General features: G+C 39.9%; 1 protein-coding gene across 1 annotated transcript in view; it reads left to right on the top strand.

The window, feature by feature from the left end:
• GOLM1 (golgi membrane protein 1) overlaps positions 1-8,224 on the top strand; it is a 28,053-nt gene extending 19,829 nt beyond the window's left edge. The window contains exons 5-9 of the mRNA XM_010296239.1: positions 2,207-2,345; positions 4,443-4,572; positions 5,821-6,108; positions 7,726-7,839; positions 8,160-8,224. Of these exons, the coding sequence (XP_010294541.1) occupies positions 2,207-2,345; positions 4,443-4,572; positions 5,821-6,108; positions 7,726-7,839; positions 8,160-8,224 (736 nt within the window). The remainder of the gene's footprint in view (positions 1-2,206; positions 2,346-4,442; positions 4,573-5,820; positions 6,109-7,725; positions 7,840-8,159) is intronic.
• Positions 8,225-14,638: the final 6,414 nt, after the last annotated feature.

The raw sequence follows: 14,638 nt of genomic DNA, 5'->3' as shown, positions 1-14,638 counted from the left end.
TCCTGTTGACTCATCTTGATGGATTTCATGCCTGGGGCTGAGGCTGACCTGGGACAGCACTGGGGCTGTGTGGTGGTCTGGACAGGATGTCCCTTCTTCTGAGCCTGTAATTTTGGCTCCCCACTGCCCTTGTGCCTCTCTGCTCCTTTGAGGTTATGGAGGTGGGCCTTGTGATGGGCCTGGGAGCAGCTGGGGAGGGAATTTCTTGGGCTCCTTTGTTTGTGTGTCAGTGAGCTCTTTATCATAGAAACTAATCTATTTAATCTTGTGAGAGAACATGCCACAGGGACTGAATTTAGGGTGCTAGTTTTGTACATTTGAAGTACATCATGTCGACAGGAGGAGGTGGAGAAACTAGTGCTGTTCTTGTGCTTCAGAAGTTGTTGTATGCATGAGTAGATTATTCAAATCTCCAGAAATCCCTTTTATGAGAAAGGAATTCCTTCACAGACAGTAAATTAAAAATTATGAGGATTTGTCACAGACATTAGATGAACTTTATTTTCATGAGCAGTGTGGAATGAAAGAGCATTTGTGAAAGTTTGATCTATCTCCAACTCCAGGTTGTTTGTACATAGCATCTTTCTCAAGCTTGCAAACTGAGGTGCAAGAAATCCTGATGTCCTTTTATTTCCTAGAAATTAGTGAATGGGTGTGTAACTCAAGCTTATGTTGTTTTATCGAGTCTGATGTTCACAGACTTAGGAAGCACTGCTTATTTTGATGACTTTTCCATGTATTCGCATTAGCAGAATAATTTCTAGTCAAGAAGAAACAGTAATAAAGGTAATTAATCTGTGTGCCACTCCTCTTCTTCCTGTCTGGGTGTGAACTACAGAACAGATTTTTTGCTTTTAAAAAGCAGGGGTGGAGAGGCATGAAAGTGCAATAGAAACGAGTGAATTGCTGTTGCAGATGGCATGTGACCTGAGAATTCCTCTGGATTAGGTAGTAGCTTATTTGCAGCTTGAGAAACTGGAACATGCCTGTCTGAACCAGCTACTGTTCCACCAGGGGTATTAATACTCTGCCAGAGCCAGGCTCAGAAGAAATTCATCCCTCTTCTGCCTTAGTGAGGAAGTGGTAAAACTTGCAGTATGTTGACCATGTTGTTGTCTAAAGGATGCTGAGACAGGTTCTGCATGCAGGAAGATGTGTTTGCAGGGTCTGTAGCTGGTGGTATACATTGAACTCAAAGTTACCTAGAGTGGAAGAAACCAAAGGAGAGAGAGTGAAAGGAAAAAAGGGTTAAAAAACCCCCACAAAGTCTTTTGCTGGTGGGGCCAGTAGGGAAGAGAAACTGTGATGCCCAGCCAAGTCTTTTCCTTGGGCACACTCTCCAGGGCAGTGGGTGCTGACAGCGATGGTGATTTTTCACCACGTTTTCCCCTAGCATGATGCACTTCTCATCGGGATCCACTCAAACACACTACTGGTTGTTCCTGTTCACAGTGGGAGCCAAGTGTACTTGGGGTCATATGATGACTGGTTTCTAAGCCCGTGTTAATGGGTAATGCTTATCTGCTTTGTTATTCACTAGGTCTTGTTCTTCCTCTCATACAAACCAAAAGTTATGGAACAGGTTATGAAGAGAGTGGGAGAGAAAGGGTGATCTTGCTGCGATGGCAGTCACATCCCCTGAGAAACCCAGCTTGACAACACTCCAGGGTTTGCACAGGACCCTCAGCACAGCCGTGAAAGGGGAGAGCGCTGCCCTGGCAGCTTCAGGGAAAACACTGCTGCCACAGCCTAGGGCTGGCCTGGAGGTTACGGAGCAGTGAGGGAAAGGCAGGCTACAGAACCGCAAACAGAAGACCCCTGATGTCAGGAAGGTTAAGGCACTAATGGCACCGTGTAACTATCAAAGGTATATAAAAGATATACATTACTTGCATATTTGTGAAATACTCCTTTTGGAACTTATAATGGATACTGATGAACTCTATTTCTGTAACATATGTTTTGTTACATCTTGCAGCGCTGCACTTTGGTGAAATACTGAGAAAGGGTGTTCAGTTTACTAGCAGTAGCTTACACCTGTTTTTTATTTCAACTAGTATCTTGCTATTTCCTCTTCCTAGCTAAAATCCAAGTACACATTTGTGTTACCATACTAGAAATGCTTCAGGGATCATAAATGATTTTTACTTTACTGAGATTGACTTAGTGGAAGACAAGAAAATTCACTTGTTCATGTTTTTTCCAGATCACAGTGCATCAACCAAATGAAAGAATTAAAAGAACAATGTGAAGAAAGGATAGATGAGCTTACAAAAAAGGGTAGTGGTGTACCACAAATCAAAGAAAATAAAGACTTCTCAGAAGATCAAAAAAAAAATAGCCAGGTATGGTTCCGGTAATTGCTTAAATACCTTTTTCTTTGTATTTCTTAAGGAGTTTTCCACCTTTCTGCTATGTCCAAATAACTTTACCCTATCTCATTAAGTTTTGCACTGCTTTCCTTCACATTTATTGAATGTTTATGATTTATGGGAAATGGAGTAATTCCAAGGACAGAGCAGGCAGAGATCCTGCAGGAGACTGCAAATCACTCTGTCTCTGGGAGGGTCTGAATTTGGGAGGTGATGCAGGGAGTGGAGTGGAGCCCATTAAAGAGTATTTACACTGCTGAGCTTTGGTTCACAGCTCCTTTTGGCTTTGTTAAAGGACTTAGTTGCTCTGTGTGTTGAAGGCATGCGTTAAATGTGAGAATAAATTGTGAATCACTTCAGAGTAGCAGTAAGCCTTGAATATGGTATCGTATTCCAAGGGTCTTTGAGGTCCATCAGCTATGAATTTTCACAGAAATCCTAATGCCAGCCTTTTACTGTTGAAATGAGAGGAAGATCAAATGTCTTAGCTGTTTGCTTTTGGATATTCTGAGTCAAAGAACCACAAAAGGCATTGCTGTATGTCACATGAGGAGGCTCAGTAGGATAAGGGCAGGCTTGCTGCATAGGGTGGCTGTGTGCCAGCTGACTCTTCCTGCAGTAGAGAGGGAGGGAGGAAAGCTTGAGAAAAGGAAATTTCAGATCACCCTGTCATCTTGGCATGTGAATTATGCTTCTTCACTGAAGCAGGATTTGGTCAGGGATGGGACTGATTCGTTAAACTTGATACAGACAGCCCTAGAAACACACAATGAAAGCTCCTGTGTGAGAAGGCAACTAATTTTTATGCACTGAAGTAGCATTTTCTTCAGGACTATGAGCACCAGTTACAGAAGTTACATTTTTTTACATGTGATTGCAATGGGGCCTTTCTCCCATACCTGGGTGGCCAGCTCTCTTTGCAAAGGCAGTGGGAGTTTGGTGGTATATGCCCTTTGCTCTCTGGCTAGGAAAAGGTTACTAGAAGAAACAATTTTATGAGTTCAGAAGTGGAAAGGGTAAAGCAATGAGGATTGAGGGTGGGTTTTGCAAATACATGGAAGTGTGTGGGAGAAAACGGTCAAAACATCTGCCCAGAGACCCCTAGGTGTTCAGAACCCCTAGGTTCCAGTCTGTGTCCAGTCCGTTATGTAAAATGGTGGCAGAGAACTACTGAAGTTTGTGACCTTTTATCCTGGGAACCTGCATTGTATGAGACCAGCAAGGTGAACATAGCATTAGAGACAGGAAATACTAGTCAGGTGAAAAAAATTCCTTGGAAAAAAAAAAAGTGAAAGCTCTTGTTTGTCGATAATTTTTATCACCAGTGTCAAATAAGTAAATAAAAATTAATAATAGTAATACTAAATATATCATAGCATCATAGAATCTTTGGGTAGGAAGGGACCTTTAAAGGTCATCTAGTCCATGCAGTGAGCAGGGACATCAGCAACTAGATCAGGTTGCTCATAGCCCCGTCCAACCTGACCTCAAATATTTCCAGGGATGGGGCATCTACTGCCTCTTTGGGAAACCTGTGCCAGGGTTTCACCACCCTCACAGTAAAGAATTTCTTCCTTACATCTGGTATAAATCTGCCCTCTTTTAGTTTAAAACCATTACCCCTTGTCCTATCACAACAGGCCCTGCTAAAAAGTCTGTCCCCATCTTTCTTCTAAACCCCATTTAAGTACTGGAAGGCTGCAATAAGGTGTCCCCGCAGGCTTCTCTTCTCCAGGCTGAACAACCCCAACTCTTTCAGCCGGTCCTCAGAGGAGAGGTGTTCCATTCTGCTGATTTAAATGGGCCGGGTTCAGCTGCAGGTTGTTCCTCCTCGAGCAGCGCCCTGAGCCCATGGGATGCCTTGGTAGCCCACACCGGCACAGCAGGGCTGAACTCCGTTGCTTGGAGGGTATGTTGGGAGCCCATATGTATGGTACTTGCATCGCTAATAAAAGAATGTGTTAGGATTTTTTTTTCCCCTACTGAATTCTTACCTAACTTTCACTACCTTTCCCAAACGGAAGAGTAGTTATATCAACCAGTGCTTATCTATGTACATTCACTTTATAGGTTAATATTCAATTGCCAGCCTTGACGCAAACAGAGCTCAAGCAGGCTGACTTGGAGCAGCGGAAACCCAGTGAAGATGCACCTGAAGCAGTACCTACCGCTAAAAAGATAGACCCACTGCAGGCTAAAGGTGAGATGGAAATCACTGTCTTACTAGCAACTGGTTAAGAACATTTGTGATTTTGAACATTTAAAATCATTTTTGTACACAAGATTAAGATGGAAAATGTGACAGCAGTAGACTGGGCTTTAATCAGTTTTCCATGTGTGGAGAGGTATAATATCTATTCAAGCATTTTTATTACTAGGGTTTCTACTGATTCAGTTTTGTTGTAATTGACACGTTGCATTGTAAAAGAAAATACAAATATTTACAATTCTGGAGTCATATTCCTGATTTAATATGGAGAAAATACCCTGCTTTTGGAAGCAATGACCTTCAAGCATGTTTCAAATTTGCTTTTTTAAAATAAGTTCAACACATATAGCCTGCTACCCCTCCCTACAGAATAGCTGAAAGTTAGGCTTTAAAAAAACACACATCCATGCTTCCCATGTGTTGTCACTGAGCAAAATGCAAGCAAGGGAAATGATATGCTGGAGATCAGATTAGTTAATTTAGTGGTTGCTTTTGGCACTAAACTCTTAAAAACTATTAGTTTGCATGGATGTATCCTCATGTGTAAGTCTTGCATTTCCTATTTAATTATTCTTACATGCTATCCTAGATTACAATCTTGGGAGCATGCAACTCTTGAAGAGCTAGCAATTGAAGACAACATCTATATGTATATTTTATTTAGGCAAATTTAATTTTTTTTTTTTTTTTAGTTAAAAATACAGATACTCAGGAAAAAAGATATGGCAATATCTGCTAAAAGTAGTAGCCCTCCTGCACTTCCTCTTTGTATTTAAAATATTTATTTATTTAAAAATAAGAACAGCCTTGATTTACTTGCAAATATGCTCATGTGACTGCTTTGTCCTGAGCTATTTTTAAACACCAAAGCAGTTTTATTGTTAGGAACAAAACGTAACACACTGAAACTTGATGCTTATATAGCACACTGCTAGTTTTATTTAAACTGCTCTGTTTCACCTGTCCAGTTTATTAACTGCACATACCAAAATTTTAAGTAGATAGAAATGTGAATCTGTTGACAGTAGATAATGTCTCATGCTTTACCTATTCCCTGGAGAAAAAACTTGGGTTGTTTTCTTTTTATCTTTGGAACTGCTGTGGTTGAAAGGTATTCTTTCAGAGGAGAAACAAGAATTGAATGAGAAAGATAAAGCAGTATTTATCAAAGGTGCTTCACTTGTGCCACCAATGAAAGGCATCAGGTTTTTTACTCAGAAACATTTTTATCATTTACAGAACAAATAAATGGTCTAGCTGACATGAGGAAACAAGAGCCTAAGGCAGAAGAGGAGAAGCTTTCTAGTCAACTGAAGAACCCACAGGATCTACTGAAGGCTGCTGCAGGTTATAAGGAGATGCTGCCTGAGTCAGAGAAGGAGCTGAATCCATCTGAAGCTGAAAAACACATAAATGAACAAGACGCATTACAGCCAGCAGCAGAGCAGGCTGCCAGTGAGGAAATTGAGAGGGAGCAGCTCCTAAATTATGATGCTAAACAGGATGACTCGACCCCTGGAAAGGCTGGTTGGTAGCAGGCCACATACTGATAAGAACAATAAAGAGACGAAAGTCTGGAATAGGGCACGGTTTCTGCGACAGTGGTGGCAGCTGGCCGGACGTATTACAAGATCGGATGTTGTGAAGGTGCCAGTTTCTGGCATCCAGCGCATGTGACCCTGAACTACGTGTCTCCGCAGCACTGAGCGGCAGAGTATTCATGTTGTGCCCAAACCTGACCAGAACCTACACATCCCTCTCTCTGTCTTGGTGAACTCTGTCTTGGGTAGACCCAGTAGCCCAGAATAATCAAGCAGAAGCCTTATGGCAGTCAGAGCAGGAATTGATGCCACAAAAAATGCTGTTCATGCTTTTCTAGTAAATACATTCATAGAATGATGAGTAATGATGTTAATGCTGTTGATAACTTGGCAGGGAGAAATAATGTCATCAGCATTGCTGTAGTATTTTTTCAACTGCTCCAAAAAGACGCTGGCCAGAGCAGGCTGTCCCCCAAAGAGATGTGAATACAAGTTACCTAAACTTATTAACAGAAGTAAATAGCAGAAAGATTAGGTGAAAAAATTATCCAACAATTAGTGCAAGAAACAACTCTGCCATGTAGCCTGTGAAAGGTCAGAGCTTCTGTGAGCTAGAAAGACTAGCAGGATGATCTTCAGGCTTGATAGTGCAGCAAAAATATCATACCTTACTCCACAGGTTCCTCATAGACAAAGGACCCTAAGGTAGAAAAAGATTTCTTCAACATTCTTAGAGCAAGCATCCTTTCTTTTTCAATGAAAGCTTCTTTTAAAGGACCTTTAGGTCTATAACTGATGTGGTGGTATGAACATAGATGACATCAGGCTAAAAATTTTCCAAGACTATTTCTAATTAGAGGGCTTGGCTTAAGAATGTTCAGAAGCAGAGACTCCAGTCTCTCTTAACTGGGGTATGCTTATACCTGTATGCCATTACATTTTTCTGTTTAACAAAAGTAAGGGTAGCAGTTTGGCAATGAGAAATAACGTTTCCCTTTACTTCTGAGCTCTCTGGATAAAGAAATCTTAAGATAGTCAACAGAAGTTGATTGAGATTAATTAATGACAGGGTCAAGAAAATCTCTTACAGAGAAACACTTTAGTGTCAAGTTCGCACATCATAAAGTACTTTTTTAATTCTATCTATCTTCACAGCTTTCTCCTTGGTAGACAAACTAAAACAAGAAAGGGGGAAGCTGAGATACATTTTAACGGTGGTGGTAATACATTTAAATGCAACACCACAGTCAAGTTTTCAGCATTGGCTTCAGGTTTTTTTACTCTTCCTTAGGCTGTCCTTTTAATGTATGCTGAAATTGTTTAAAGCTGTTCCTTTCTGTCTATCTTGAGTGCTGGCTGACTTGTATCACACTTCCCAAATCCCAAAAGATTCTGTCTTTTATCTAGTTCTTCAGACAAGATTCAAAGCAAAAGCTGCTCTGAAATTTAACAGTTCAAATGGAAAAATAGTATGAAACCTACTCTAAACAGCAATTTGTTCAGCAGCAAAGTAAATTCTGTGGAAGATTGTTACAGGAACTGTGTCTTGTGCAGATGACCTTATAGCATTACCTAAACCGAATTAATTTTAATGTTTTTTCAGACAAACAGGAACATGAAGCACTCAACCAGGACAAGGATGTTGATTACAATTTAGATGAGAATGAAGCTGAGTCAGAAACGGACAAGCAAGCAGCACTTGCAGGGATTGAAAATGGTAAAAAAAAAAAAAGAAAAGTTTTAACTGAAAATCTTAAGGTGATATTTTGAATGGTATCCTGTAGCAGAGCTAGCTAATTTCTGTCTGTTCTTTGAGCTTTTCCTCATGCTGACAGTGACCTATTTTCTGTATATCATAAGTGAAGCTACTGTTTAACATGTGGTAGAGAGAGTATCTGCAGCTTTCCTATAATATACAGCACTTAACAGTCCTTTCAGAATTTCTCCTGCTGTGTTCTAGATTGTTTTGTAGATGAAGAACTACCACTTCTGCCTCTTAAAGAGATTTATGTACCTTTTTATTTTTTTTGTAATTAGTTCAAAACCCCGAAGATGTGAAGAACCACTTACCTGAGCATGGTGAGGAACGACAGAGGTTGTGAACAAGGAGCTTCATGATGCAACTTAGTCACCTCTTTGTATAAATGCAGCAATGATGAAAGCAAAGTGATCTGAGAATGTTTTGATTGTCTTCTCAAGGCTTCAATAAGGGCCCAAATGAAGTAGTATTTTCTTGTGAAATTTTAGTACTGTTTCAGTGGTGGAAAAAAAAAAAATCTTAAATTGCTAGAGGCTTGTTTTAAAGCAGCTTGTCCTCTGCAGTGATGCTTTCCTTCCTACTGATTACAAAATTGAAACCAGCTAAGCAGTAAGTATGGTAACTTTGAAGTTGGCTAATTTGTACAGTCAAACTTAATAACAGTGTGTGTGGACTGGTGGTTGATGAGAAGGAATCCTCTGCCAAGGATGGATTTCTCTTCTGAGCAATGCTACAGAGGTATCCCTAGCCTAGTTTTAAGAGGAGCTAACTTACCTGGACAAAACATGGGAAGGATGAAAAATGGCCTGTGCTGCAGTTGACCCATGTGCCTATTCTGGCACCTTTTTACTGCAATGTAGATAGAAAGCATGGCTGTAGTCCTCAGATGGTATGCCTATTTTCCTAGGCCTCCTAAATGAAATTGCTAGCTTATGCTGTTACCAGGATGAAACACTGTCCTGGTTGTGTTCATTGCTTTTAGGTTTAAAAAAAAAAAAAAAAAATTCTGACGTCTTCTCATTAAGAGATTAGCAGCAAGATTCTTCTCAAAGCTTTGTTGGATTCCCATTCACAAGATCAGTGCTACACTATGGCTCAGTTACCACTAACTTGCACAAGTTCAGAGTGTAAAAATTCAAACTCCTGAACTTTTCATGACAGAAGCCATCTAAAATGGTGTGCTACACCTACTCTTTTACTCCACCCAGCCACTATCTTCTGCGAAAAAGTAGAAAGGCAAATGCCTGCCGTGTAGAACAGCAATCATCTCAGCTGTTCAAAGTGACCGATCTTCTCTGCCAGACTCCTGAAGCAGGTAAAGGAGATGATGCATTTAACAGACATCTCAATGTCTCCCACAGGTGAATCTGTAGTTGTTCTAAAGTCCTGTGTTATGTACAATGTATCATGTTGTTAATGTTCTGTAGTCTGTCTTTTCTGTAACTTGTTGAATGTAAACTAGAAACTAGTTTACTTGTGGTAACCTAGAAGTGCCCTCTTACCACTAAGGCACCCTTAACTGTGGTCCAACCCCCACTGGCTGTAGCAACCAGTTTTGAAGATTGTACTCACGTCTGTTGTCAAGACCGATACCTGTGTTTGGAGCAATCTTTGTGAGCATGAACCAACCTCTGTCGAGACAGCACAGGAGCAGACAATGAACAACTTCCCAACCAGGAATTCCATTTAAGAAAATACAAATTTGTCTTTGCTTTCTCTTACTGCACTTCATTTTGTAACTACTTTTGTGGTGTGTCATTCCTCAGTGCAGTAGTTTACAACTCCCATATCTTAAGATGTCTAAATAGCAAGTGGAAGGTGGGTTCTTTTGTGTGTGAAAAGAGTAGTAATTGTCATGGAGTGGAAGGCAGAGCTCAAGTCAAATGGTGCCCATTAAGCCTAAATACTTAGAACAATTCAAGTTACACGTGGCAAGTACCTCAGTGAACTGTTTAAGAAAAGCACTAACTTCCATTACTGAGTTTTTTGTTACGCTCTTTTTTTTCACCATTTAAGTCAAGTCAGACTTAACTGGTCTGGGTTACTACAGTCAAATACTTGTAAGCAGGATATAAAAGGAGGTATGAGCATCTCTCCAACTGACAAGTATTGGGAAACTTGGGCTATTAAGTTCTATTTTGCAAATAATGGCATGTTTTAACAACAAAATGTTTACCCATACTCTAAGTAAAAGGGGCATTTTCTTAGCACTTCACCTGTAAACAGTGATATAGCTGAGATGAAGTTAATGAATTTAGAAAGCATATATTCCAACAGTATAAAATGTACAGTGAAACACTGTATTCAAGCTGAATGAATGGCTTTAACCTCACAGTGATAAAGATCACAAACCAAACAAAATCCTTAACATAATTAATATATTGCCAGAGAATTCTTTTAAAACTGTTTCGGCTGTATTTCTGTACAGTATGCAAACCTGACTGCATGTCTCGCTAGCCAGCTAGATGTTGTCCACTCTGTGAACAAGACTACCTTTGAACAAAGCACACTTGTTCCACCTCTGACAGCAGGGGGTCTGAAAACCTGCATAAGAGCAATGTTCAAAAGCATAAAGGAGTGTTAACTGGGATGGTAGATTTCTAGTAGACAAGGGGCCTGTATGTCTACTATATAGAATATTAAAATTAAAGGACTTTTAATTGAACAAAGCAAAAGATTGAGTTGTAACTGTGGTTTTAATAGTGTTGTCCATCACTAAAATTCTTAGTGGCATAAGGCAGGGAAAACTTCTTTGCTGTAATCATTTTGTGGTTATGTTAACATTTGTCCTTGATGATGTTTTTTTTTTTTTTTTTAAACTAAGCCTGATCCATTTTAGATAAGCATTTTAAAATAAAAATAATCTCCTCTACTGTGTATTTATCTTGTTGTGCACAGTTCATCTACTTCTGACCTTGACGAAAATGAGAAAGATAATTCCCATTTTCTTAGTTCTATAAATGATGTAGAGCTGGGTTTCTTTTTTCCTTGCTGCTTCCTTTGGAGAAATACCAAGCCTGTCCTTGAGCTGCTGTCATGTAGTTCAAGAGTTTTTAGACAAGAAAGACTTTTGTGATTGTTTACAAGGTGGCAGCAAAAGCTAGATGAATTTTCAGTGCCCTGTACTAGAAGCAGTTTGTCATCTTTACAGCTACTTTTTCCAGGATTTTCATTCCTTTGGCAAAGCTACAGAAGCACTGGAGTATATTAATCATGATAAGTAAACATGTAAAATGGTGTGCAACCTCCTCAGCAGAGAAATGGGGAAAAGTATGTCTTCAGGGCAGTACTCCTGCTTATTTCAAGAAAGTGCAAGTTGCTGGCAGACAAGTGGGTGTTGCACATGAGTTTCTTCATTGTTCTCCAGCTCTAGCTCAGCAGTGCTGCTGCTTAGCTGATGGAGTTAAAGTGGTACTACTCCACAGTACAACTCTATGTTAGGAGAAGCACAAACAAATGTCTTGCATGGTCAAGGAGGAGTTACAAGCTCATCGGTATGGAAGAGGCCATTCTCACCAAAATGAAGAATTGTCCTATCCAACACAGTCAAACCTGGAGGATTTGCTTTTATGGCCCACATAAGACTTGGCTGGATGGTTTATCAAAGAGCAAGTCACCTTTTCAAACTTTTTTTTTTTTTAAGCTCTTTTAACAGAAGGTTGTTCAACAAAACAACTTACCTCTGTTTCACATCTAGATGCACAGGAGGAAGAAGTGTTCCAGGAAGGAAAGGGTAGGTTTGGGGCTCCTCCTCTTTGAAATTTCTACCTGTATCAACCATTACAGAAGGCAGTAGGATCCAGCAGTATCATTGCCGTCAAAACATGAGAACGAAGGTCATGCAAGAGCTGACTGAGCAATGGAACAAAATTAGCAATCCCACCTTTCCAATGGCAAAGTAGCAACAGGATTGAAATAAAGTTGCAGAGTAGTTAAAATACACTCCTGGGTCCTGTGTTCCTGTGTTGCTAGTGACTATTACAGTGGTAGCTATGCAGCTTCTCCAGTACCATGAAGAATAAAGACAAAGTACAACTAGAAATAACTTACTCCATTTCTCACTGTCTTCAAGGACTTTTACTACACAATTGATTTCAGTAAAACAAAAATCAATTAATTCAGTGCAGTAGGAGCTAAAAAACTAGTTTCCATCTGCTCTTAATTTCCATAAAGATTGTTTCAGCTTGCAGGACTTGGCAAGAAGACAACCCAGTCCTTCTATTTGCGAAGTGAGCAAATTTGATGCAGTTTATGCAAAAATATGGAAAGTCAGTCTCTGCAAGTGGCTTTGCTCAAAGCAGTGCCTATCAGACATGAGGTTCTAATGCATCACAGTTTTTATTCAGCCCCCCATAACATAAATTTAATGTTATTAAATCCCTAAACCACCATTTTCTGTCAGAGCTTATTCATAAAAATGACTAATGATTAATAAAACCAATCAAGGTACAACATTCAACAATACAATTGATTAAAAATCAGCTTCACCCATAAAAACTTTATACAATGCGTACTTCAAAACAGCAGTTGTCATTCAGATCATGTAACAAAGGCAGACTACACATATTCTATGTAACAGTACTTTTACCCTGGAGATCTCTCTCAGTCTGGGTACGGTACTAGATACAACATCCTATAACTGTAATCTGATGTGCAATGATGCTTCAGATTTCCTAACAGTAATCTCTTGTCTTTCAAACAAGCTTCACAACTGGAAAATATTTATGAGGGGAGAAGTCAAATTCAGGAGGAACCTAGAAAGAAAAGATTTAAAACATTATGCACCAATACTACAGAATTTAATACTCAAATGAGGGATACCCTGTAGATAGAATAAAAAACTTGTAAACAGCAAGATTGAAGAAAAAAAAATCCTAGCTCTGAAAAATATTCCAACCCAGTTCTGGATATGCCAGTCATACCCCAGTAGTGATGGGCACAAAGCTGTGGAGAGCTGGTGCGCCCCTTCAGTGCATTCCTTCACCCTGCTGTGCCTAGCCTTTGGCAGGAGGTCTGAAGGCCCTCTCCTCCCTCTGACCCACATGGCACCCGCTAGTCCTGAGAGCCAGCACTCTCCCGACTGTATTCATGCAAGCTGCTGATACACTGCTACCAATTACTTCTTTCTGCTCTTGAAGAATACCCATATTTGTACATCTCATTCCACATGCACTTCCCAAATTTTTTTCAAAAACATTTAGAACTTGGAGTTTTCCATATTTAAATAACTACAACAAACTATTTTCAAGGGAAAAACAGATTAATTTACTTTCCCAGCTCTTGCAAGAGTTAGAGTAACTATAGCCTGTATCAGCTCATTCAGCTGTAAGACATCTCTGGTAACATTGCACGTTAACACTGCATTTGCATTAAATTCAACTGACATTTTCTTACCTTAGAGTCTTTCTTGTGGCCTCCTGCCAGCAGCTTCATAACCACAATATTGGGTTTAGCAACTTTTAGAATTCGAGTGACCTAAACACAAAACAGCAAGTTTTCAAGTGAAAGCATATAACCTCAAAATTATTTCAAAAGGTAATACTCAAATGTTTACATACTCTAACAATACAGCAGCCCTCTTAACAACAGCAGTTTAACAGAGGTCAGGACATTTTGGATTTGCCTTGAAGTATAACAGCTATATTAATGCAATTTAATGAAGGGTGCATTTATTTTAATAGTCACTTTTTTCATGAACCGGACCACAGAAAGCACTGCTCTCCATGCTTATGTTCAAAAATTGTTAAACTATGGCAAGTTATGAGGCACTCATCCAAAAAAAGGTCTAGACAGACTCTAGGCACCTACCCCAATACTGTGACACGATGAGAAGGGGAAAATCAAGTATCAAACCAGTGGCTTTTTGCACAGAAGTGCTCTGGGCACACTCAAACTACCTCTAACTACCCTGGTTAGCCTCAGATAGCTCATGTGTGAGTACCACCAGGATCCAGAGAACAAAGTAGGGATTCCTAAATTCTCAGTAGAACCTAATTCTGTAACTGCTCTTAACCTGCTCAGATGCAACAGAATAAGCAGCCTCCTTGCTCCGAAACAGTCACAGACACAAAGAGGAAGAAATTTCTACCCATGTTTACAGCCCAGCACTGAGAAAACTGCTCCAGGAAACAAGTGCCAAACTCAATCTTTTTCAGCCTGATGACTTTCAAACCTATTTTCCCCCACCTCTCTGGAGTACATGTAGCTTACCAGAGTCCAGGTAAGTGAGGCAAGCAGACAATACCTTGTTAAAACTGGTATGCTTTTAGAACGGGGCCAGAAGGCAACGTGCAAGAAGGAACTAAATTGCTATCTAGCATCTAAGATACTCGGCGGGGAGAGGTTTTAGAACAGTGAGCACAACCCTGAATATGTTATCTAACGTTCTGAAACAGACCACTGTGTCTTAAGATGCCACCATCCTCCTCTGTCCACTCCTTAATCAAAGCACTCAGCTTTGCTCAGCATTTTGACAAAACTACTCTTTGGATCTCAAGCAGATCCAGCTGAAAACAAACATGTATTTTATTATAAGCAAATGCTCCTCTTCCAGTATTTCAGTCTTACCTCATAGTCTGGATTAGGAATATTCTCAAGGATCATTTTTGCTTGCTGGAAGTGTTTGCTAGCTGCCATGTAGAGGTCTGATGACTGAGGAGGTGGGCTGTACTTATTTAAATCCGACATTTCCTAGGGTGTTACAGAAATATATAAATTATATTATATATATATAATATATATGTTACAGAAATATATA

This window comes from Phaethon lepturus, unplaced genomic scaffold, assembly GCF_000687285.1.
Source record: "Phaethon lepturus isolate BGI_N335 unplaced genomic scaffold, ASM68728v1 scaffold10811, whole genome shotgun sequence".
Taxonomy (NCBI): domain Eukaryota; kingdom Metazoa; phylum Chordata; class Aves; order Phaethontiformes; family Phaethontidae; genus Phaethon; species Phaethon lepturus.
This window is presented reverse-complemented; position numbering and strand designations above follow the sequence as displayed.